Below are 21,946 nucleotides of genomic sequence, written 5' to 3'. Positions count from 1 at the left end.
AGTCACATGAGAAAAAACAACAACAACAAAAAAAACCCCAAACAAACAGTATCAGCAGTATAACATTGCAGTTTTTCGTTTTGTGTTCAGTAAAGAATTGCTGAAGTGCAGTCTTTGACTCTTCAATGAAACAGATGGTTTTTGAGAGCAAGAACTTTGTTGGAGAGTTTAGCTCCATCCAGTTCCATGAAAACCTTCTGGAAAACCTCAAAGGTGTAGCGGAGGTCAGCAGGGTAGGCAAGGTTTAGTGCATACATGAGTCCAAATAGCATTACCACAGCAAATGCTACATTATCCAAATTCTTCACCACCCTGATGCCTTCAAGGACAACTCCAATGTCTTCTTGTTCATCTGCTGAAGCTTGTTCTTTAAGAAGATAAATTCCAACAGTGGTGTCTTCGATGGCCTCATTGATGGCGTCTTCATCCATGTCCTGTAAAAAATACATAAATAAATAAAATAAAAGAAGTCATGTTACTCAATCCATGGCAAGTGAGCAATATGATGTACTGGTGAAAGTCAACCCCCCCCCCAAAAAAATAAATAAATAAATAAATAAAATAAAATAAAATACCCCAAGTACTTACCACATACTCCCGGATAAGGTTGTCAGGATCTTCACCCATGTAGATACACACTCCCTTAATGACACACTCACGTCCAGCATCAACATCTTCACACTGAAATTAAATTTGTGTGATTAGTATCTTCAGTCAGCCCTTCTCATTGATTTTAGGTTTTAGTACTGTACTTTACATGAATGCTTTCAAAGTAAAGGCACACATACTAATAAAGTTGACAAAGTAAAGATTAAAACAAAAACAAGCAGATGTACAAGTAGTACAAGATGAGAGCATTTATCATTGGAAAACATTTACAATTTTCCACAATTAAAAGTTTTGTCCAAAAGGGGTCATAGTTGTGTTAAGGCTTTATCACTTACATTATCCATTTGTGCCACAATTTTTTTCAGTCTTTGTCCAAGCTGTCCTCCTCTTCTTTTGAACAGCTTCACCAGCTTGTCTAAGTGGAGATCCATCTGAGACAGGAACTTTGATTGAAGGGGGATTGTGGTAATTCTTTTAAACTCAGCATTGATCTGAAAACATCAGCACAAAAGAGTGAGCTTCAAATGTTTAACACCAGGAAGAAGGCCACAATCACCAATGCTGAAGAAATGGGCGGTTAAATGTGCCTAAAGTATTTTAGCTTAACACCTCTTCCAAGAACTCCCGGTATGAGTCAAACTTTACCTCATGGACATCAAATAGAGCAGGCCATCTTGCCATGAAAGCTTCTACCATTGGTGCATCACGAACAACTTCATGTCTTCTGTAGGCAAAAGTCTTTTCCATCTTGAATTTCAACAACTCTCTGTTGTTCTTCTTCTTTATGTCCAAGAGTAAAGTTTTCCGCATTGCCTCTAGGCTCTCCTCAGTTTCTTCTGGTGGGTATGTTGGGCAAAAGTTAACTTCTCCCCTCTTTGCTTTTTTGACACCAAAGGCTGCACTGCATCTTCCAACAGGTTTGTTCTTTAGAGAGTTTACGGTCACCTCTGGGCAGCCCAGTTTTCTTAGCTGGGTGCGATAGTTTGAGAGTTTATATTTTAAACTGGTCTTCCATCCTCCAAATCCAGTGTTGGAGCCTGTCTCAGTTAGACAGGGATGCTTCTTGATCAGACTCTGAGCTACTTGATCCATTTCTTTATCACTGACATACACTTTATACTTCACAATTTCCTGCACCAAACCGTCAAGGATGGCTGACTTCAACTTGGGATCTGGAATAAGTGCAGTTCCATTCTGATTGTACGCAATTTTTGCCTGCTGAAGTTGTAATTCAGCATCATACGAAAACTTGGGCACATAAAAGACAGCAGGCCAAGAAGATCGTCAGCTTGTTGACTCACTTGATGACAACACATCCGTGTCCACAGATCCACCAGACAGGTACGAAGAATCGTTAACAGAGGAACAGCTGAGGGCTTCGGAGTCCTGGACAGGATCAAGAATGATATAATCCTCATGCTGCATAGTGGTGGGTCTTGACATGTCAATAACTTTAAGAGTCCCTCTGTCTGCCACTTCTGAAACTGAGGTAAGATTAAGGAACTCATTCCCAAACAAGGAATCCATAAACTGAAGTCTGAAATTGCCCTGAAGACCACACTGTCTCTTGACTTCAACAATGAGATCCTCAATTGATTCAGGTGGTCCAATGGAGAGAGTGAGCCTTTGACAGGTTCCATCAGTCAAGATGATCTTTAGGATCAGAGGGGTCCCCATTTCAAGCAGCTATTCTGTAGACAAAAAAAAAAAAAAAATACATCAGACACCCAGAAAGAATAATTTCAGTTTAGTCTTCGTACAGTTATCCATACATATCAGTCGGTTATAAAAGGTCAGATATACAAAAAAAAAAGAAAGATAGAATGTATCTAGTGAAATACATGTGACTGAACTTATTACAAATATTTGCACACCTTTTATTTCTATATGCCTTTTTAAAGTCACCATGCGGACTGATCCGATCTTGTAGTCAACCAGTGGATAAGTGTCAAGGAGTTCACGGAGTGAAACAAGAGTGAATATTCTTGCAGATACTGGGTTGAGCTCAAAAACTCTGTAGTGCTCCCTGTACCAGCCACCAAGCTCTCTGACAATGTAGAATATGCTCTGGTTTACAATGCAGATGTGGTTTATTTCACAGAATTCTGGCAACCCACCAGCTGCCCTGTGGGCCAGTACCATTCCCTTCCTATAAGTTCTGCCCTTTATTGTCACACACTGTGCAAGGTTTATCTCTAGAATGTCAGGGAATGTTTGCCTAATGACTCTAGCCATCTCCTCTTTAAGCAAATCCACTGGAAAAGTTGATACAGCCGAGACCTCTAGTTCAGACTTGCCAAGAGATGGGGAGCTTAGATGGTAAGCTATTATCATCTGATGCTTTGAGGCTAAGGAGAGAGGCACATTCTTAAAGCAGCTTGTGTGTCTGATGACCTGCTTGAAAAAGCTGTGTTTGGCCTCGAAACGCATTGTCCACAGCCAAACAACTGGACCAAAAAACCTAATCATCTGTGGATAGTGCTCCAAATAATGGTGTTTTGGTGGTAGCTTAACATCAGGAAACAGTGCCTGGTATCGCTGTCTGTGCTCTATAATTTTGCTTTCCAAAAAAGCCAGAGAGTCATCACTATGCACAGGGGACACGACGAGTTCTGTGATATCCTTCAGAGTCACGAGAACAAGCCATGCAGGCTCATCTTCAGGCACAAGTGATCCAACTAAAAGAAATCAACACAGAGAAATTTTTACAGTGCTTTTCTACTCTACCTGAACATTCAAAGCGCTCTATACAGGTTGCCTCATTCACACCTGTTCATAGAAGCCCTTTTTCTGTGCTTTCTATCTAACATTCACACACATTCACACTCTGATGAATGCATCAGAGAGTGACTTGGGGTTAATGTCTTGCCCAAGGACAGTTAGCATGCAGTCTGGAGCAGCCAGGGATCCACCCAAAAACCATCTGATTAGTAGATGAGCTGCTCCACCTCCTGAGCCACAGCCACCCCTTTTAGAGGTAAAGAATCAATTAGAAAGTAAGTACAGTAATTTTTTGAGGTGATTTGATTTTAAAAAAAGATCATTTTTGCTTCTAATTACATAATTAAGGTGTAATTACATCTTCCAACAAATTGACACATTGTCATAAACGTATCATTTATCTACTAAAAATACATAGGAGCTGGCGTCATGTTGTGGAAGCTGCCATCTTGCCCCACCATCATACACTGGCTGAGATGGGCATCGCTGGTCCGCCTTTTCATGTTTTATGGAAGTGGATTTATACATTACTTTGAATTTAACCTCTGTTGTGGGATTTCTCTTTAGTGTATTGTCCTTTAATGTATTGTCTTGCTTTCATGTTACTTAGTTTAGTATGGGTTGTGGGATCTCTCTTTAATGTATTGTCTTGATGAAATGCTTTCATGTTACTTAGTTTAGTATGCCTGGTTCACACCTCATTCACGCTGGGAAACAGACGGTGAGAAACTGGTGAATGTCTCCCAGGATACGGAAGCTCACACAGGAAGGCTTGACCCCAGAGTGGGGGAGATTCACACAGGTGATAGAGAGTCTTTCTGTTTAGAGCCAAGGTGTGAACTGCAACTGTAAAAGCCTTTTGTTCTGCGACTGTGTATAAAAGGGACCTGAACTGTTCATTGTCAGAGACGACTTTCAGTGCCCCCTGACTGACGTCCCTCCTTATGCATAAGATAGCTGAAATAAAGGTGTTGTTACAACTCATCGTGTCTGCAGGCTTTGGTAATTAAAATTTCCACAACACCTCCTAAGACCCAAACTCTTCCACAGCATGCATTTTTAATTTGTCTTTGATATTTGGGCTGATTGGGTCCAATGAATGTAAAAACAAAGAATTACCTGATTATTATTTTTTTTTACCTTATTTTTGTTTTTATGGAAAATCGAAGCCACATGTGAAGATATTGATTTAAAATTTTGATAGAACTGTAGCAGTATAATGTCCCCGTAAATGGATATCAGGCCCTTGTAGAGCAAAATTGAGTATTTTGGTCTAAATAAACCAAAATGCGATGTCCACATATGTGGACGGCAGGTCCTAGGAGGTTAAAGATGTCAAATAGCTCTTTCACACTACATATGACCATTTCACATTTGTACATGTATATTTTGGTGATCTCTTTCTCACTATGTTTTTCTTCTTATGGAAATAAGCTAAGATTAAACCGGTTAATGTTAGGCTCCTGTGTCCTAAAAAAAATCACACCTTTCCCCTGATAAGCAAATTGATTGGATTCTCACATTGTGCGGGAATTGATTATCAATTACAACTTTGATGAGCCACTTCAAAGAAAGTTTCACAGCAGCAACAGAAAGTCCAGATGTGGAAACAGAAGGTTTCCACATTAAAATATCGATATTTTAATCATTTTGGGTAAAATTGTAGTTTTTCATAAACAGGAACACAGTGGAAAGAAACTATCATTCGGATTGTCTACATTGGAAAGAACTACTCCCTCGTCCGCCTTTTATAGTCATGTGTGAAATACGGCTGTATAAATGTGTGGCAGCCTCTGGCGTGCGCACTCACAACAATGGCTGAGCGTAACTGGAGTCATGTGTGCACGTATTTTACATCCACAAACAGCCGAGACGTGGTTTGCGATACATGTGGCAAGAAAGTGAGGTGTTGTGGCAACACCACCAACCTTGTCAAACACCTCAGAGTAAATCATATCACAGAATATGACGAGCGTATGTTGAGGCGAACTGAAGAGGAGGAGAAGGACAGGTGCTGCTAGGGCGAGACAGACGTCTCTCACGGAGTCCTTTAGTGCTGCAGGCAGGCAAGGTGTTCAAATAGCGCACAACTTCAGGTTTTGTATTTCTATATGATGAATTCTGCATTATTAAGTGATAAGAACAAGTAATCTGATGTCCTGTAATGATTATGACGCTATAATTTGAGATACAATAAAAGAGTAAAGTTTTTGTACAAAGTATCGGATCAGTACCGTCGATACCACCCTGAATTTTACTTGGTATCGGATCGGAAAGGAAATCAGTGGTATCGCACATCACTAGTGTCGGGATGAAATATTATTTTACTGTTACTATTCATAATCATTATTATTACTGTTGCATCATTTATGATTTATCATTATCATTTCATTGAAACATTTATTGAAACTGTTGATGTTATATTAAAGTCTGTATTTCAGGTGTTAGTATAATTACATAATAATCTTATATACACACATATTGCCTTTTTGTGCTTATTAAAGAGTTGAAGCTCGGTCAAGTTAATTAATGGTTTGAAGCTACAGCCGACGCGAGTTCGACTGATCTATGGAGCAAAGCACAGCTATTGAAAGGTTGCCTACATGCTTACAGTACAATTTACCACATATGATACATGTTGTATAGGCCTGTGTGTGTGCATTCAGCAGCTTGCTGCATTGAAGTTTGCCTGGTAACAGATGACGCAGAGGGAGGTCATGCACTAAGGTTAACACAGACACACAGTTTGCCTGAATATACAGTATTTAGAAACTGACTCCAAAAGTTGTTTACCTGCATACGTGACAGTTTAGTTCTGATAAGCCCAGAGAGTGGAATAACAGGAAGCATCTGGTGGGTGGGAGAGGAAGTAACTGTTCTTTTTTAGAATATGTCCAGGCTGGAGTTACTGGAACATGCATCTGCGGTGACGCATATTACTTGTCATCATATGTATAAATATCACACCCGTGTACTGTTCTGGGGAGATCGAGGCTGATGTTTTGCAGAGCCCATCTTCACCACATATATGTGTTTTAATAAAATCATTGTTTTGACGCACTATGGACCTTCAGTCGTATGTCTCTTTTCTCAAATACGAAACAGGACACTAGTGATCAAACGTCAGGCCAAGCTGGAACTGATTCCTGTCTTCTGTGACTTCTACAACACTGTCCAATAGAGACACGTGAATGAAATGCAGTGTCATTAAAAACACTGATGATCTTTATTTAAAAATGTAATATATTTACATCTGAATAAACCTTCAGGCATTACGCTGACGGACGGATGGATGGACAATGAATGCTTTCTCATCCTTCTTCTCATGCACCATGGAAGTGTCTGAGGGGCTTTTCCACGTGGAATCGGGATACTGTGTCCACACTTCAGAGGTGGAGTTTCCAGCATCTCACCTGGGCCTCATCTGCAAACAATCAGCAGGAGGGCTTCTTAAACCAGCGCTGCCTGCTACTCCTCGCCAGTTTGTTCTGCCATCTCCAGTGGTAACTAGGCTTCACCTCTGCTCCAGTTCTGGCTTGCTCCTTCCCTGTGTTTAACCTTGTTTTCCCTGTGTTTAGGTCTCCTCTGCCAACATACTCATCCTACCCTCAAACTCCCTTACCCGTCCAGCACTATTCATTTAAGATGTGATGGAATCAAAGTAATTATTTTCAATCAAATGCTGCAAAGGAATATTTTCATGTGACACAGCGTAAATCTTTCAACTTCAACTTCTTCTCCCTCTGTTGCAGAATTCCCGTTGGATTGTTCCCATCAGGAGCCAGGTGTTCAGTCTCTCGATAGCTTTTCCTCTGGTTCCTGCTCTCTGCTGACACTCCTAGCTCGAGCCACGTTCTCCATTCCCTCGCTTTAAACAAAGTCTCATAAATTGTTTAACCATGTGCATTGAATCTGCATTTGGGTCTAAGCTTTCTATGGAGGGAAGAAATCATCACAGTGACATCTATTCAATTTTTAATTCAATTTTAATAATAATAATAATAATGATGGATTGCATTTATATAGCGCTTTTCGGGACCACTCAAAGCACTTTACAATTTTATTTATATAGCGCCAAATGACAGCAAAAGTCACCTCAAGGCGCTTTATATTGTAAGGTATACTTACAAAGAAAACCCCAACAATCATATGACCCCCTATGAGCAAGCACTTTGGCGACAGTGGGAAGGAAAAACTCCCTTTTAACAGGAAGAAACCTCCAGCAGAACCAGGCTCAGGGAGGGGCGGCCATCTGCTGCGACCGGTTGGGGAGGGGCAAGTAAAACAGGATAAAGACATGCTGTGGAAGAGAACCAGAGGTTAATAACAAGTACCATTCAGTGCAGAGAGGCCTATTAAACATAGTGGGCGAAGAAGAAGCACCCAGTGGATCACGGGAATCCCCCGGCAGCCTAATGCTGGGCATACACTGTGCAATTTTTGGCCCATTTTGAGCCGATTTTTCAGTCGTGCGACCGTTTTGGGGGTCGTCCCGAGTTTGGCCTTGATCGTGTGTCGTGCATCGTCTACATGGGGTAACGAGAAGCGATTAACGCCTCACGACCAGCTCCCGATCATCAATCGTTTGCTCGTAAGAAAATCAAACCTGTTTGAAATCCTGTCGGTCGTCCCGAGGGTGTCACAGCGTCTCACACTGCGCACGCGCAAACGCAGAAATGAGAGTGAAAAGACGGAGTAGAACGGCGGTGCGGCGTGTCATCTGGACACAAGCCACGGCACAAACTTCTCACCCCTGCGAGTCAATCGTAAAGTTTGAGCAGGAGCTGAATAACGCGACTGAAAAAAATCGCAGCACAGTGTATGCCCAGCTTATTGCAGCATGGAGGATTCAGGGTCACCTGAGTAGCCCATCAGCCTACTAAAAGGATACTGAAGAAACCCGTCGAAATAGTCTTAGTCTTCATCACTGCTGCTGGTGGACTCAGTTGAACACCTCCGAAATTTGCACACAGGCAAGTATTCCTCTTCTTCCTCAAAATCCTCTCGGGAACGCTTCCTCGAGCCTCCAGCTTCATGGTTGTCAAGCTCTTCGTGCGCATCTTCAAAAAGTTCATCACTGCTGCTCTCAGAGTGGTCGTACACAGTTGAGCTGGTCCCCGAATCAGAGTGTGCAAGCCTGGATTTTTTGCTATTACGACCTTCTTCGTCAACATCTTCCTCTCTGGACCTTTTCGTGGATCCACCAGGCTGTGCTTCTTCTTCTGTTACCTGCTGATTGATGTCCTCATCGGCAATATTACCAACATGAGGACAGCCCTCGCTATCAGTGTCGCAAGCAGAGAAGAAGTCAGAGTCATCATCAGAAAACTCCTCGCTCCATCTGATTCTTTTGTTTGGTTCCACATCTTCTTCATCCATCTCTCTAGACCTCCTCCTGGAAACACCTGGCTGAGGGTCCTCTTCTGGGATGTACTGGTGAACATCCTCACAGTCTTCAAATGCCTCATCAGAATCCTCATTTTCAATGCCACCGACAACAACAGCATTATGATCCTCATGCTGTTCATTGTTGTCAGCATTGGCATTATTGTCCCTCACATTATTATTTTGAATGTTGACATTGTTGTAATTGACATAGTCATCGTAAAGGTAATCGTCATATTGATTCAATACTGAAGCTATTAGCGCATCCAGCCTCCGACAAATATCACGGAGAGCACGATAACGATCGACCACGAAGCCCCGGAGTCCACCAATATCTTCGTTAGCTGGTTGGTTAGCTGGTTGGTTAGCTGGTCGGTTAGCATGTTCCTGATCTCCACTTGAAAACCTTTGTGGGTTAACCTGTCGGCCTGCAAGATCATTTAATCTTTTAATTAGCATTCATAACTATCTGCTGAAAATCTGTTTTTCATCAATTTCAAGACTGAGCACATGTGCTTACCATTACGGTTATTTTGTGATCCATCTCCTCTTCCACTCATTTTGACTACAAGGAACACAAAACAACAATGATCAGTAAACCTCAACTCAGAATGTTCAGAGAATTTGCTTTTTTTGTGATGACTTTAGGCTGCGTCCGAACGTACACGCCTATGTTTGAAAACGCACGTTTTCCTTTTTCGTTTAAAAAAAATCCAGTCCACATGTGCAGTTTTGAAAAAATATCTCCTTCCACATGTAAACGCTAAAAACAAAGTGAAACGCTGTCAAGAACACGCCAAATCTTAACCGTGTAGAAATGTTGGCCAATCAGAAGTCTAGAAGCCTGGGTGGGAAAACCTCACAAAACCTTACGTACTTCTGAAAAGTTTTTGTCTTTTTCTGGAAAAGCAGCTAATTTTGTGTTACTTTCACTTGCCTTCATCGTTTGAAATGTTAATAACTAAAGACAGCATTTTGGCTGGAACAGACTCACAACTTTGGAATGGACAAAATGCATATAGCGTACATAAATGTCATTTTTTTAAATGACATTTATTCCAAACCGACTGTGTTGAATGTAGAATCCACGTCTGATGCGCACTCTGATGCCTCTGTGTTTCTAAATGGAGGCACAGTAACTGTGTGTGTATATGTAAGCGTGTAAAAACTGCAGATACTAAGATTAACAGACACAGTATGTTGTCTACATCCGCCATTGTAGAAATTGATCTCATGTAAACACTAACGTGGCCACAGCGTCAACAGCAGCGCACACTTTTGACATTGCCTGAGTAAATGTCCGCTTTCCTCATCCACACCTAAACACAAAAACGTCGTTTTCAAAAATCTCCACCCTGGCAGGAGTTTTTAAAAATCTCACCTTTCAGTGACTCAATCTGCTGTTTAGGTGTGGACGAAAGGCCCAAATGCAGAGACAAAGCTGCGCTTTCAAAAACAGCCGTGTACATGTGGACGCAGCCTCAGTTTCTCAGAAATTCTAATAGTTTGTTTGAGAACAAAAGTCTTCTCTATTTTCCTAAATGAACAAAATAATCTCAGAAATAATCGTGTTAAAAAGAGCTTCTGTCACTCAGATATGATTAAGAACATTTTCTAATTTATGTATAATTTGTCAAATATTACATCAGCTGACAAATAGTTAAGTCTTCATTTGTTTTCCTGAATAATAGATCCACATCATCCTCTCTATGATGGAAAATATAGTCTAGTCTTGCACAATGTAAAGTACATAAATACTGTCCTGGCAAGCAGGAAAATCCGGCTTTATATATTTAAGTAAATGATCTTAAGTTTATAAACTGAAATTTGAGCTTACTTTAGTTCTTGGTAAATTACAGAGCAGTTAATCCTCAGGGAAACGTCGAAATGTCACTAAATAGTGGTCTGCTTTCATACGGTTGCAGTGTCTCTTCAGTTTTGTGTTCATATGCTGATGTTTTCATTCAAAACATGCTTAAATGCTGTGATGTCACTTTAGCAGCAAAGACTGCGGAATGTGCAGAGATTCTTTTTACATCAAGTTGTTTGCTCAGAGTTTGATATCTTTTAAATGGAGACAAAAAAAACAGACAGAAGTGAATCTAAAAGACTAAAGCAGTCAATGTGTTATTATTTTTATTTATTCTAATAGTTCCTGTAAAGTTCTACTCTAAGAGATTCATCTTGGCCTTCATGCAGGATTAAAGCTCAATAACACACAAAATATAAAACATTTCTTTATGGTTGTTAGGCAAAGTTATCAAACATATATCCACTAATATGGTCTCATTCTTGCTCTGCTCCCTAATTTTTCCCTGGAGGCATCGCTATGGCAACAAAACAACATGTTCCAAACAACAACAACCAAGCTGTTTCCAGAGCTTAATATTTAACATGTCTTTGTTATAAACTTTATTTGTACAAATCTGTGATGTTGATGTGCACAACGTGGGATTTAGACCTCGGAGGGTTAATCAACAAATCACGAAAAATTAGCTTTAAATTTCTGTTCACGACGGTGCAGATTTCTGACATTTTGTGTACTTTAAGCATTTAACAATTTGATTGTGTTCTAATAAAAACTGTGTGAAACTCAAGTTAGACCTGTGAACCGCCCCATGTTGTGTAGCTTTCTGGATTTTATACTTATTGGGCTACATATTAATTTACTATACAGGCTATACAGTAGATAAAATCTAAACTCACATGTTTTATGTAACTAAAGTGTTTAATCATGTGGGCTACAGACAATAATCCAGTTATGGACTATACTGATATGAGAAACGTGCATACTTACTGCATTTGAATCATTTTAACCATATGTAACCACCTGCATGTCATGGTCCCGGGACTTCTACCTGGTTTTTTGTGTCTTGTATTGTTGTTGTTTGATGTCAGTTTTAGGCTCCCTACACTGAAAAAAAAAGTTCTTTCAATTTACTTGATTTTATTGTGTACATCGGTCCCACATAATATGAATAAGTATGACTGACTTAATTTTCCACTTTCCAACAAGTAATAATTACTTGTAAAGCCAAAGTATTTCATTCACATCAGATTTTTAAAAAAAAATCATGTTCGATGTACATACTGTTTATCTGTTACCAAAATATCAATGTATTACGTAATGTTGATACATTTTAAAGTTTAACACCAACGTATTTTTGATTGTGAGTGGTACTTAATGAAATTGTGTAACATAAAGGCATTATAATTATGTTCCTGCAACACAAATTGTGGCTTTAAATCCTACTTAATTATTTTAAGTCAACTTCATAAAAATTCAGTCCTTGGTTTCTTGCCTATGTACAATATAATAATGTAAATATAAACTAAATGTTATTGACAAAAAAGGCAAAAAAAAATGTGAGTGCTGAAAAGTTCACCTTTATTTTAACAGCAGTGAAAACAGCAAGCATATAAACTTGTTACACAGTTTTAGAGATTGCCTGCAGATATAACTGAAAGAAAGATTTAAAACATTTGTAAATATTTCCCCTCAAAACTGACCTTAGCAGCAATACAAGAAAGCTACAAATAAGTGCTTATTAATGATCCTGTCATCTTACACATATTTGTATTTAATTTCACAATTAAAGTTTGAAACTAAATTAAGCCTACTTGGAAAAAGAATCAAAAAGCATCCATGAACAAACAGGCTTACACAAATATAACTTTTTTTTGCATTTAACATTTCTACAACTCCTGTTACCTGGAGTTTAAGAGACAGAAACCAGCAAGCTGCTTTGAATGATCAAGTCTGTACATATATAGAACAATTTCAGCTTAGATTGGTCTTCCAAAACTCTAAGAGGCAGCAAGCTGCTATTAAGGATAAGATATACAATACCACCAAAAGAAAAAAAAAGTGTCACCTTGAAGTGCAGTCACATGAGAAAAAACAACAACAACAAAAAAAACCCCAAACAAACAGTATCAGCAGTATAACATTGCAGTTTTTCGTTTTGTGTTCAGTAAAGAATTGCTGAAGTGCAGTCTTTGACTCTTCAATGAAACAGACGGTTTTTGAGAGCAAGAACTTTGTTGGAGAGTTTAGCTCCATCCAGTTCCATGAAAACCTTCTGGAAAACCTCAAAGGTGTAGCGGAGGTCAGCAGGGTAGGCAAGGTTTAGTGCATACATGAGTCCAAATAGCATTACCACAGCAAATGCTACATTATCCAAATTCTTCACCACCCTGATGCCTTCAAGGACAACTCCAATGTCTTCTTGTTCATCTGCTGAAGCTTGTTCTTTAAGAAGATAAATTCCAACAGTGGTGTCTTCAATGGCCTCATTGATGGCGTCTTCATCCATGTCCTGTAAAAAATACATAAATAAATAAAATAAAAGAAGTCATGTTACTCAATCCATGGCAAGTGAGCAATATGATGTACTGGTGAAAGTCAACCCCCCCCCAAAACAATAAAATAAAATAAAATAAAATAAAATACCCCAAGTACTTACCACATACTCCCGGATAAGGTTGTCAGGATCTTCACCCATGTAGATACACACTCCCTTAATGACACACTCACGTCCAGCATCAACATCTTCACACTGAAATTAAATTTGTGTGATTAGTATCTTCAGTCAGCCCTTCTCATTGATTTTAGGTTTTAGTACTGTACTTTACATGAATGCTTTCAAAGTAAAGGCACACATACTAATAAAGTTGACAAAGTAAAGATTAAAACAAAAACAAGCAGATGTACAAGTAGTACAAGATGAGAGCATTTATCATTGGAAAACATTTACAATTTTCCACAATTAAAAGTTTTGTCCAAAAGGGGTCATAGTTGTGTTAAGGCTTTATCACTTACATTATCCATTTGTGCCACAATTTTTTTCAGTCTTTGTCCAAGCTGTCCTCCTCTTCTTTTGAACAGCTTCACCAGGTTGTCTAAGTGGAGATCCATCTGAGACAGGAACTTTGATTGAAGGGGGATTGTGGTAATTCTTTTAAACTCAGCATTGATCTGAAAACATCAGCACAAAAGAGTGAGCTTCAAATGTTTAACACCAGGAAGAAGGCCACAATCACCAATGCTGAAGAAATGGGCGGTTAAATGTGCCTAAAGTATTTTAGCTTAACACCTCTTCCAAGAACTCCCGGTATGAGTCAAACTTTACCTCATGGACATCAAATAGAGCAGGCCATCTTGCCATGAAAGCTTCTACCATTGGTGCATCACGAACAACTTCATGTCTTCTGTAGGCAAAAGTCTTTTCCATCTTGAATTTCAACAACTCTCTGTTGTTCTTCTTCTTTATGTCCAAGAGTAAAGTTTTCCGCATTGCCTCTAGGCTCTCCTCAGTTTCTTCTGGTGGGTATGTTGGGCAAAAGTTAACTTCTCCCCTCTTTGCTTTTTTGACACCAAAGGCTGCACTGCATCTTCCAACAGGTTTGTTCTTTAGAGAGTTTACAGTCACCTCTGGGCAGCCCAGTTTTCGTAGCTGGGTGCGATAGTTTGAGAGTTTATATTTTAAACTGGTCTTCCATCCTCCAAATCCAGTGTTGGAGCCTGTCTCAGTTAGACAGGGATGCTTCTTGATCAGACTCTGAGCTACTTGATCCATTTCTTTATCACTGACATACACTTTATACTTCCCAATTTCCTGCACCAAACCGTCAAGGATGGCTGACTTCAACTTGGGATCTGGAATAAGTGCAGTTCCATTCTGATTGTACGCAATTTTTGCCTGCTGAAGTTGTAATTCAGCATCATACGAAAACTTGGGCACATAAAAGACAGCAGGCCAAGAAGATCGTCAGCTTGTTGACTCACTTGATGACAACACATCCGTGTCCACAGATCCACCAGACAGGTACGAAGAATCGTTAACAGAGGAACAGCTGAGGGCTTCGGAGTCCTGGACAGGATCAAGAATGATATAATCCTCATGCTGCATAGTGGTGGGTCTTGACATGTCAATAACTTTAAGAGTCCCTCTGTCTGCCACTTCTGAAACTGAGGTAAGATTAAGGAACTCATTCCCAAACAAGGAATCCATAAACTGAAGTCTGAAATTGCCCTGAAGACCACACTGTCTCTTGACTTCAACAATGAGATCCTCAATTGATTCAGGTGGTCCAATGGAGAGAGTGAGCCTTTGACAGGTTCCATCAGTCAAGATGATCTTTAGGATCAGAGGGGTCCCCATTTCAAGCAGCTATTCTGTAGACAAAAAAAAAAAAATACATCAGACACCCAGAAAGAATAATTTCAGTTTAGTCTTCATACAGTTATCCATACATATCAGTCGGTTATAAAAGGTCAGATATACAAAAAAAAAAAAAAAGATAGAATGTATCTAGTGAAATACATGTGACTGAACTCATTACAAATATTTGCACACCTTTTATTTCTATATGCCTTTTTAAAGTCACCATGCGGACTGATCCGATCTTGTAGTCAACCAGTGGATAAGTGTCAAGGAGTTCACGGAGTGAAACAAGAGTGAATATTCTTGCAGATACTGGGTTGAGCTCAAAAACTCTGTAGTGCTCCCTGTACCAGCCACCAAGCTCTCTGACAATGTAGAATATGCTCTGGTTTACAATGCAGATGTGGTTTATTTCACAGAATTCTGGCAACCCACCAGCTGCCCTGTGGGCCAGTACCATTCCCTTCCTATAAGTTCTGCCCTTTATTGTCACACACTGTGCAAGGTTTATCTCTAGAATGTCAGGGAATGTTTGCCTAATGACTCTAGCCATCTCCTCTTTAAGCAAATCCACTGGAAAAGTTGATACAGCCGAGACCTCTAGTTCAGACTTGCCAAGAGATGGGGAGCTTAGATGGTAAGCTATTATCATCTGATGCTTTGAGGCTAAGGAGAGAGGCACATTCTTAAAGCAGCTTGTGTCTCTGATGACCTGCTTGAAAAAGCTGTGTTTGGCCTCGAAACGCATTGTCCACAGCCAAACAACTGGACCAAAAAACCTAATCATCTGTGGATAGTGCTCCAAATAATGGTGTTTTGGTGGTAGCTTAACATCAGGAAACAGTGCCTGGTATCGCTGTCTGTGCTCTATAATTTTGCTTTCCAAAAAAGCCAGAGAGTCATCACTATGCACAGGGGACACGACGAGTTCTGTGATATCCTTCAGAGTCACGAGAACAAGCCATGCAGGCTCATCTTCAGGCACAAGTGATCCAACTAAAAGAAATCAACACAGAGAAATTTTTACAGTGCTTTTCTACTCTACCTGAACATTCAAAGCGCTCTATACAGGTTGCCTCATTCACACCTGTTCATAGAAGCCCTTTTTCTGTGCTTTCTATCTAACATCCACACACATTCACACTCTGATGAATGCATCAGAGAGTGACTTGGGGTTAATGTCTTGCCCAAGGACAGTTAGCATGCAGTCTGGAGCAGCCAGGGATCCACCCAAAAACCATCTGATTAGTAGATGAGCTGCTCCACCTCCTGAGCCACAGCCACCCCTTTTAGAGGTAAAGAATCAATTAGAAAGTAAGTACAGTAATTTTTTGAGGTGATTTGATTAAAAAAAAAATCATTTTTGCTTCTAATTACATAATTAAGGTGTAATTACATCTTCCAACAAATTGATACATTGTCATAAACGTATCATTTATCTACTAAAAATACATAGGAGCTGGCGTCATGTTGTGGAAGCTGCCATCTTGCCCCACCATCATACACTGGCTGAGATGGGCATCGCTGCTCCGCCTTTTCATGTTTTATGGAAGTGGATTTATACATTACTTTGAATTTAACCTCTGTTGTGGGATTTCTCTTTAGTGTATTGTCCTTTCATGTATTGTCTTGCTTTCATGTTACTTAGTTTAGTATGGGTTGTGGGATCTCTCTTTAATGTATTGTCTTGATGAAATGCTTTCATGTTACTTAGTTTAGTATGCCTGGTTCACACCTCATTCACGCTGGGAAACAGACGGTGAGAAACTGGTGAATGTCTCCCAGGATACGGAAGCTCACACAGGAAGGCTTTGACCCCAGAGTGGGGGAGATTCACACAGGTGATAGAGAGTCTTTCTGTTTAGAGCCAAGGTGTGAACTGCAACTGTAAAAGCCTTTTGTTCTGCGACTGTGTATAAAAGGGACCTGAACTGTTCATTGTCAGAGACGACTTTCAGTGCCCCCTGACTGACGTCCCTCCTTATGCATAAGATAGCTGAAATAAAGGTGTTGTTACAACTCATCGTGTCTGCAGGCTTTGGTAATTAAAATTTCCACAACACCTCCTAAGACCCAAACTCTTCCACAGCATGCATTTTTAATTTGTCTTTGATATTTGGGCTGATTGGGTCCAATGAATGTAAAAACAAAGAATTACCTGATTATTATTTTTTTTACCTTATTTTTGTTTTTATGGAAAATCGAAGCCACATGTGAAGATATTGATTTAAAATTTTGATAGAACTGTAGCAGTATAATGTCCCCGTAAATGGATATCAGGCCCTTGTAGAGCAAAATTGAGTATTTTGGTCTAAATAAACCAAAATGCGATGTCCACATATGTGGACGGCAGGTCCTAGGAGGTTAAAGATGTCAAATAGCTCTTTCACACTACATATGACCATTTCACATTTGTACATGTATATTTTGGTGATCTCTTTCTCACTATGTTTTTCTTCTTATGGAAATAAGCTAAGATTAAACCGGTTAATGTTAGGCTCCTGTGTCCTAAAAAAAATCACACCTTTCCCCTGATAAGCAAATTGATTGGATTCTCACATTGTGCGGGAATTGATTATCAATTACAACTTTGATGAGCCACTTCAAAGAAAGTTTCACAGCAGCAACAGAAAGTCCAGATGTGGAAACAGAAGGTTTCCACATTAAAATATCGATATTTTAATCATTTTGGGTAAAATTGTAGTTTTTCATAAACAGGAACACAGTGGAAAGAAACTATCATTCGGATTGTCTACATTGGAAAGAACTACTCCCTCGTCCGCCTTTTATAGTCATGTGTGAAATACGGCTGTATAAATGTGTGGCAGCCTCTGGCGTGCGCACTCACAACAATGGCTGAGCGTAACTGGAGTCATGTGTGCACGTATTTTACATCCACAAACAGCCGAGACGTGGTTTGCGATACATGTGGCAAGAAAGTGAGGTGTTGTGGCAACACCACCAACCTTGTCAAACACCTCAGAGTAAATCATATCACAGAATATGACGAGCGTATGTTGAGGCGAACTGAAGAGGAGGAGAAGGACAGGTGCTGCTAGGGCGAGACAGACGTCTCTCACGGAGTCCTTTAGTGCTGCAGGCAGGCAAGGTGTTCAAATAGCGCACAACTTCAGGTTTTGTATTTCTATATGATGAATTCTGCATTATTAAGTGATAAGAACAAGTAATCTGATGTCCTGTAATGATTATGACGCTATAATTTGAGATACAATAAAAGAGTAAAGTTTTTGTACAAAGTATCGGATCAGTACCGTCGATACCACCCTGAATTTTACTTGGTATCGGATCGGAAAGGAAATCAGTGGTATCGCACATCACTAGTGTCGGGATGAAATATTATTTTACTGTTACTATTCATAATCATTATTATTACTGTTGCATCATTTATGATTTATCATTATCATTTCATTGAAACATTTATTGAAACTGTTGATGTTATATTAAAGTCTGTATTTCAGGTGTTAGTATAATTACATAATAATCTTATATACACACATATTGCCTTTTTGTGCTTATTAAAGAGTTGAAGCTCGGTCAAGTTAATTAATGGTTTGAAGCTACAGCCGACGCGAGTTCGACTGATCTATGGAGCAAAGCACAGCTATTGAAAGGTTGCCTACATGCTTACAGTACAATTTACCACATATGATACATGTTGTATAGGCCTGTGTGTGTGCATTCAGCAGCTTGCTGCATTGAAGTTTGCCTGGTAACAGATGACGCAGAGGGAGGTCATGCACTAAGGTTAACACAGACACACAGTTTGCCTGAATATACAGTATTTAGAAACTGACTCCAAAAGTTGTTTACCTGCATACGTGACAGTTTAGTTCTGATAAGCCCAGAGAGTGGAATAACAGGAAGCATCTGGTGGGTGGGAGAGGAAGTAACTGTTCTTTTTTAGAATATGTCCAGGCTGGAGTTACTGGAACATGCATCTGCGGTGACGCATATTACTTGTCATCATATGTATAAATATCACACTCGTGTACTGTTCTGGGGAGATCGAGGCTGATGTTTTGCAGAGCCCATCTTCACCACATATATGTGTTTTAATAAAATCATTGTTTTGACGCACTATGGACCTTCAGTCGTATGTCTCTTTTCTCAAATACGAAACAGGACACTAGTGATCAAACGTCAGGCCAAGCTGGAACTGATTCCTGTCTTCTGTGACTTCTACAACACTGTCCAATAGAGACACGTGAATGAAATGCAGTGTCATTAAAAACACTGATGATCTTTATTTAAAAATGTAATATATTTACATCTGAATAAACCTTCAGCCATTACGCTGACGGACGGATGGATGGACAATGAATGCTTTCTCATCCTTCTTCTCATGCACCATGGAAGTGTCTGAGGGGCTTTTCCACTTGGAATCGGGATACTGTGTCCACACTTCAGAGGTGGAGTTTCCAGCATCTCACCTGGGCCTCATCTGCAAACAATCAGCAGGAGGGCTTCTTAAACCAGCGCTGCCTGCTACTCCTCGCCAGTTTGTTCTGCCATCTCCAGTGGTAACTAGGCTTCACCTCTGCTCCAGTTCTGGCTTGCTCCTTCCCTGTGTTTAACCTTGTTTTCCCTGTGTTTAGGTCTCCTCTGCCAACATACTCATCCTACCCTCAAACTCCCTTACCCGTCCAGCACTATTCATTTAAGATGTGATGGAATCAAAGTAATTATTTTCAATCAAATGCTGCAAAGGAATATTTTCATGTGACACAGCGTAAATCTTTCAACTTCAACTTCTTCTCCCTCTGTTGCAGAATTCCCGTTGGATTGTTCCCATCAGGAGCCAGGTGTTCAGTCTCTCGATAGCTTTTCCTCTGGTTCCTGCTCTCTGCTGACACTCCTAGCTCGAGCCACGTTCTCCATTCCCTCGCTTTAAACAAAGTCTCATAAATAGTTTAACCATGTGCATTGAATCTGCATTTGGGTCTAAGCTTTCTATGGAGGGAAGAAATCATCACAGTGACATCTATTCAATTTTTAATTCAATTTTAATAATAATAATAATAATGATGGATTGCATTTATATAGCGCTTTTCGGGACCACTCAAAGCGCTTTACAATTTTATTTATATAGCGCCAAATGACAGCAAAAGTCACCTCAAGGCGCTTTATATTGTAAGGTATACTTACAAAGAAAACCCCAACAATCATATGACCCCCTATGAGCAAGCACTTTGGCGACAGTGGGAAGGAAAAACTCCCTTTTAACAGGAAGAAACCTCCAGCAGAACCAGGCTCAGGGAGGGGCGGCCATCTGCTGCGACCGGTTGGGGAGGGGCAAGTAAAACAGGATAAAGACATGCTGTGGAAGAGAACCAGAGGTTAATAACAAGTACCATTCAGTGCAGAGAGGCCTATTAAACATAGTGGGCGAAGAAGAAGCACCCAGTGGATCACGGGAATCCCCCGGCAGCCTAATGCTGGGCATACACTGTGCAATTTTTGGCCCATTTTGAGCCGATTTTTCAGTCGTGCGACCGTTTTGGGGGTCGTCCCGAGTTTGGCCTTGATCGTGTGTCGTGCATCGTCTACATGGGGTAACGAGAAGCGATTAACGCCTCACGACCAGCTCCCGATCATCAATCGTTTGCTCGTAAGAAAATCAAACCTGTTTGAAATCCTGTCGGTCGTCCCGAGGGTGTCACAGCGTCTCACACTGCGCACGCGCAAACGCAGAAATGAGAGTGAAAAGACGGAGTAGAACGGCGGTGCGGCGTGTCATCTGGACACAAGCCACGGCACAAACTTCTCACCCCTGCGAGTCAATCGTAAAGTTTGAGCAGGAGCTGAATAACGCGACTGAAAAAAATCGCAGCACAGTGTATGCCCAGCTTATTGCAGCATGGAGGATTCAGGGTCACCTGAGTAGCCCATCAGCCTACTAAAAGGATACTGAAGAAACCCGTCGAAATAGTCTTAGTCTTCATCACTGCTGCTGGTGGACTCAGTTGAACACCTCCGAAATTTGCACACAGGCAAGTATTCCTCTTCTTCCTCAAAATCCTCTCGGGAACGCTTCCTCGAGCCTCCAGCTTCATGGTTGTCAAGCTCTTCGTGCGCATCTTCAAAAAGTTCATCACTGCTGCTCTCAGAGTGGTCGTACACAGTTGAGCTGGTCCCCGAATCAGAGTGTGCAAGCCTGGATTTTTTGCTATTACGACCTTCTTCGTCAACATCTTCCTCTCTGGACCTTTTCGTGGATCCACCAGGCTGTGCTTCTTCTTCTGTTACCTGCTGATTGATGTCCTCATCGGCAATATTACCAACATGAGGACAGCCCTCGCTATCAGTGTCACAAGCAGAGAAGAAGTCAGAGTCATCATCAGAAAACTCCTCGCTCCATCTGATTCTTTTGTTTGGTTCCACATCTTCTTCATCCATCTCTCTAGACCTCCTCCTGGAAACACCTGGCTGAGGGTCCTCTTCTGGGATGTACTGGTGAACATCCTCACAGTCTTCAAATGCCTCATCAGAATCCTCATTTTCAATGCCACCGACAACAACAGCATTATGATCCTCATGCTGTTCATTGTTGTCAGCATTGGCATTATTGTCCCTCACATTATTATTTTGAATGTTGACATTGTTGTAATTGACATAGTCATCGTAAAGGTAATCGTCATATTGATTCAATACTGAAGCTATTAGCGCATCCAGCCTCCGACAAATATCACGGAGAGCACGATAACGATCGACCACGAAGCCCCGGAGTCCACCAATATCTTCGTTAGCTGGTTGGTTAGCTGGTCGGTTAGCATGTTCCTGATCTCCACTTGAAAACCTTTGTGGGTTAACCTGTCGGCCTGCAAGATCATTTAATCTTTTAATTAGCATTCATAACTATCTGCTGAAAATCTGTTTTTCATCAATTTCAAGACTGAGCACATGTGCTTACCATTACGGTTATTTTGTGATCCATCTCCTCTTCCACTCATTTTGACTACAAGGAACACAAAACAACAATGATCAGTAAACCTCAACTCAGAATGTTCAGAGAATTTGCTTTTTTTGTGATGACTTTAGGCTGC

The 21,946-nt window shown here is 40.5% G+C and overlaps 4 protein-coding genes and 2 long non-coding RNA genes across 7 annotated transcripts; 2 read left to right on the top strand and 4 right to left on the bottom strand.

Annotated features, from left to right (window-relative positions):
• Positions 1–122: 122 nt before the first annotated feature.
• LOC146384553 (uncharacterized) lies at positions 123–1,819 on the bottom strand. Its single transcript, XM_084932492.1, has 4 exons — positions 1,255–1,819; positions 945–1,100; positions 589–681; positions 123–434 (listed from the first exon to the last, which is right to left on the bottom strand). Exons 1-4 carry the CDS (start codon positions 1,699–1,701, stop codon positions 123–125), a joined length of 1,008 nt encoding a protein of 335 aa, XP_084788618.1. The 5' UTR covers positions 1,702–1,819.
• Positions 1,820–6,308: 4,489 nt separating this feature from the next.
• On the top strand, positions 6,309–7,204 carry LOC146384552 (uncharacterized). The gene is made up of 3 exons (XR_014800886.1): positions 6,309–6,833; positions 6,909–6,991; positions 7,083–7,204. It is a non-coding gene; the product is annotated as an uncharacterized LOC146384552 (long non-coding RNA).
• Positions 7,205–7,246: 42 nt separating this feature from the next.
• On the bottom strand, positions 7,247–11,218 carry LOC146384551 (uncharacterized). Of its 2 annotated transcripts, XM_084936526.1 has the most exons (3): positions 10,553–11,218; positions 9,236–9,280; positions 7,247–9,143 (listed from the first exon to the last, which is right to left on the bottom strand). In XM_084936526.1, exons 2-3 carry the CDS (start codon positions 9,273–9,275, stop codon positions 8,245–8,247), a joined length of 939 nt encoding a protein of 312 aa, XP_084792652.1. In that variant the 5' UTR covers positions 9,276–9,280; positions 10,553–11,218; the 3' UTR covers positions 7,247–8,244. The 2 variants fall into 2 exon arrangements, with proteins under 2 accessions (XP_084792652.1, XP_084792651.1); XM_084936525.1 differs by lacking the exon at positions 10,553–11,218 and having other exon boundaries at positions 9,236–9,631.
• A 1,303-nt stretch (positions 11,219–12,521) lies between these two features.
• Positions 12,522–14,454, bottom strand: LOC146384550 (uncharacterized). Its single transcript, XM_084932644.1, has 4 exons — positions 13,848–14,454; positions 13,538–13,693; positions 13,182–13,274; positions 12,522–13,034 (listed from the first exon to the last, which is right to left on the bottom strand). The coding sequence occupies exons 1-4, from the start codon at positions 14,292–14,294 to the stop codon at positions 12,723–12,725; spliced, it is 1,008 nt and encodes a 335-aa protein (XP_084788770.1). The 5' UTR covers positions 14,295–14,454; the 3' UTR covers positions 12,522–12,722.
• A 4,460-nt stretch (positions 14,455–18,914) lies between these two features.
• On the top strand, positions 18,915–19,786 carry LOC146384549 (uncharacterized). The gene is made up of 3 exons (XR_014800884.1): positions 18,915–19,423; positions 19,499–19,581; positions 19,673–19,786. It is a non-coding gene; the product is annotated as an uncharacterized LOC146384549 (long non-coding RNA).
• Positions 19,787–20,834: 1,048 nt separating this feature from the next.
• Positions 20,835–21,918, bottom strand: LOC146384548 (uncharacterized). The gene is made up of 2 exons (XM_084936524.1): positions 21,814–21,918; positions 20,835–21,721 (listed from the first exon to the last, which is right to left on the bottom strand). Exons 1-2 carry the CDS (start codon positions 21,851–21,853, stop codon positions 20,835–20,837), a joined length of 927 nt encoding a protein of 308 aa, XP_084792650.1. The 5' UTR covers positions 21,854–21,918.
• Positions 21,919–21,946: the final 28 nt, after the last annotated feature.

The sequence above is a fragment of the Perissodus microlepis genome, chromosome 7, assembly GCF_051167445.1.
Source record: "Perissodus microlepis isolate ML-2025 ecotype Zambia chromosome 7, ASM5116744v1, whole genome shotgun sequence".
NCBI classification, from domain to species: domain Eukaryota; kingdom Metazoa; phylum Chordata; class Actinopteri; order Cichliformes; family Cichlidae; genus Perissodus; species Perissodus microlepis.
This window is presented reverse-complemented; position numbering and strand designations above follow the sequence as displayed.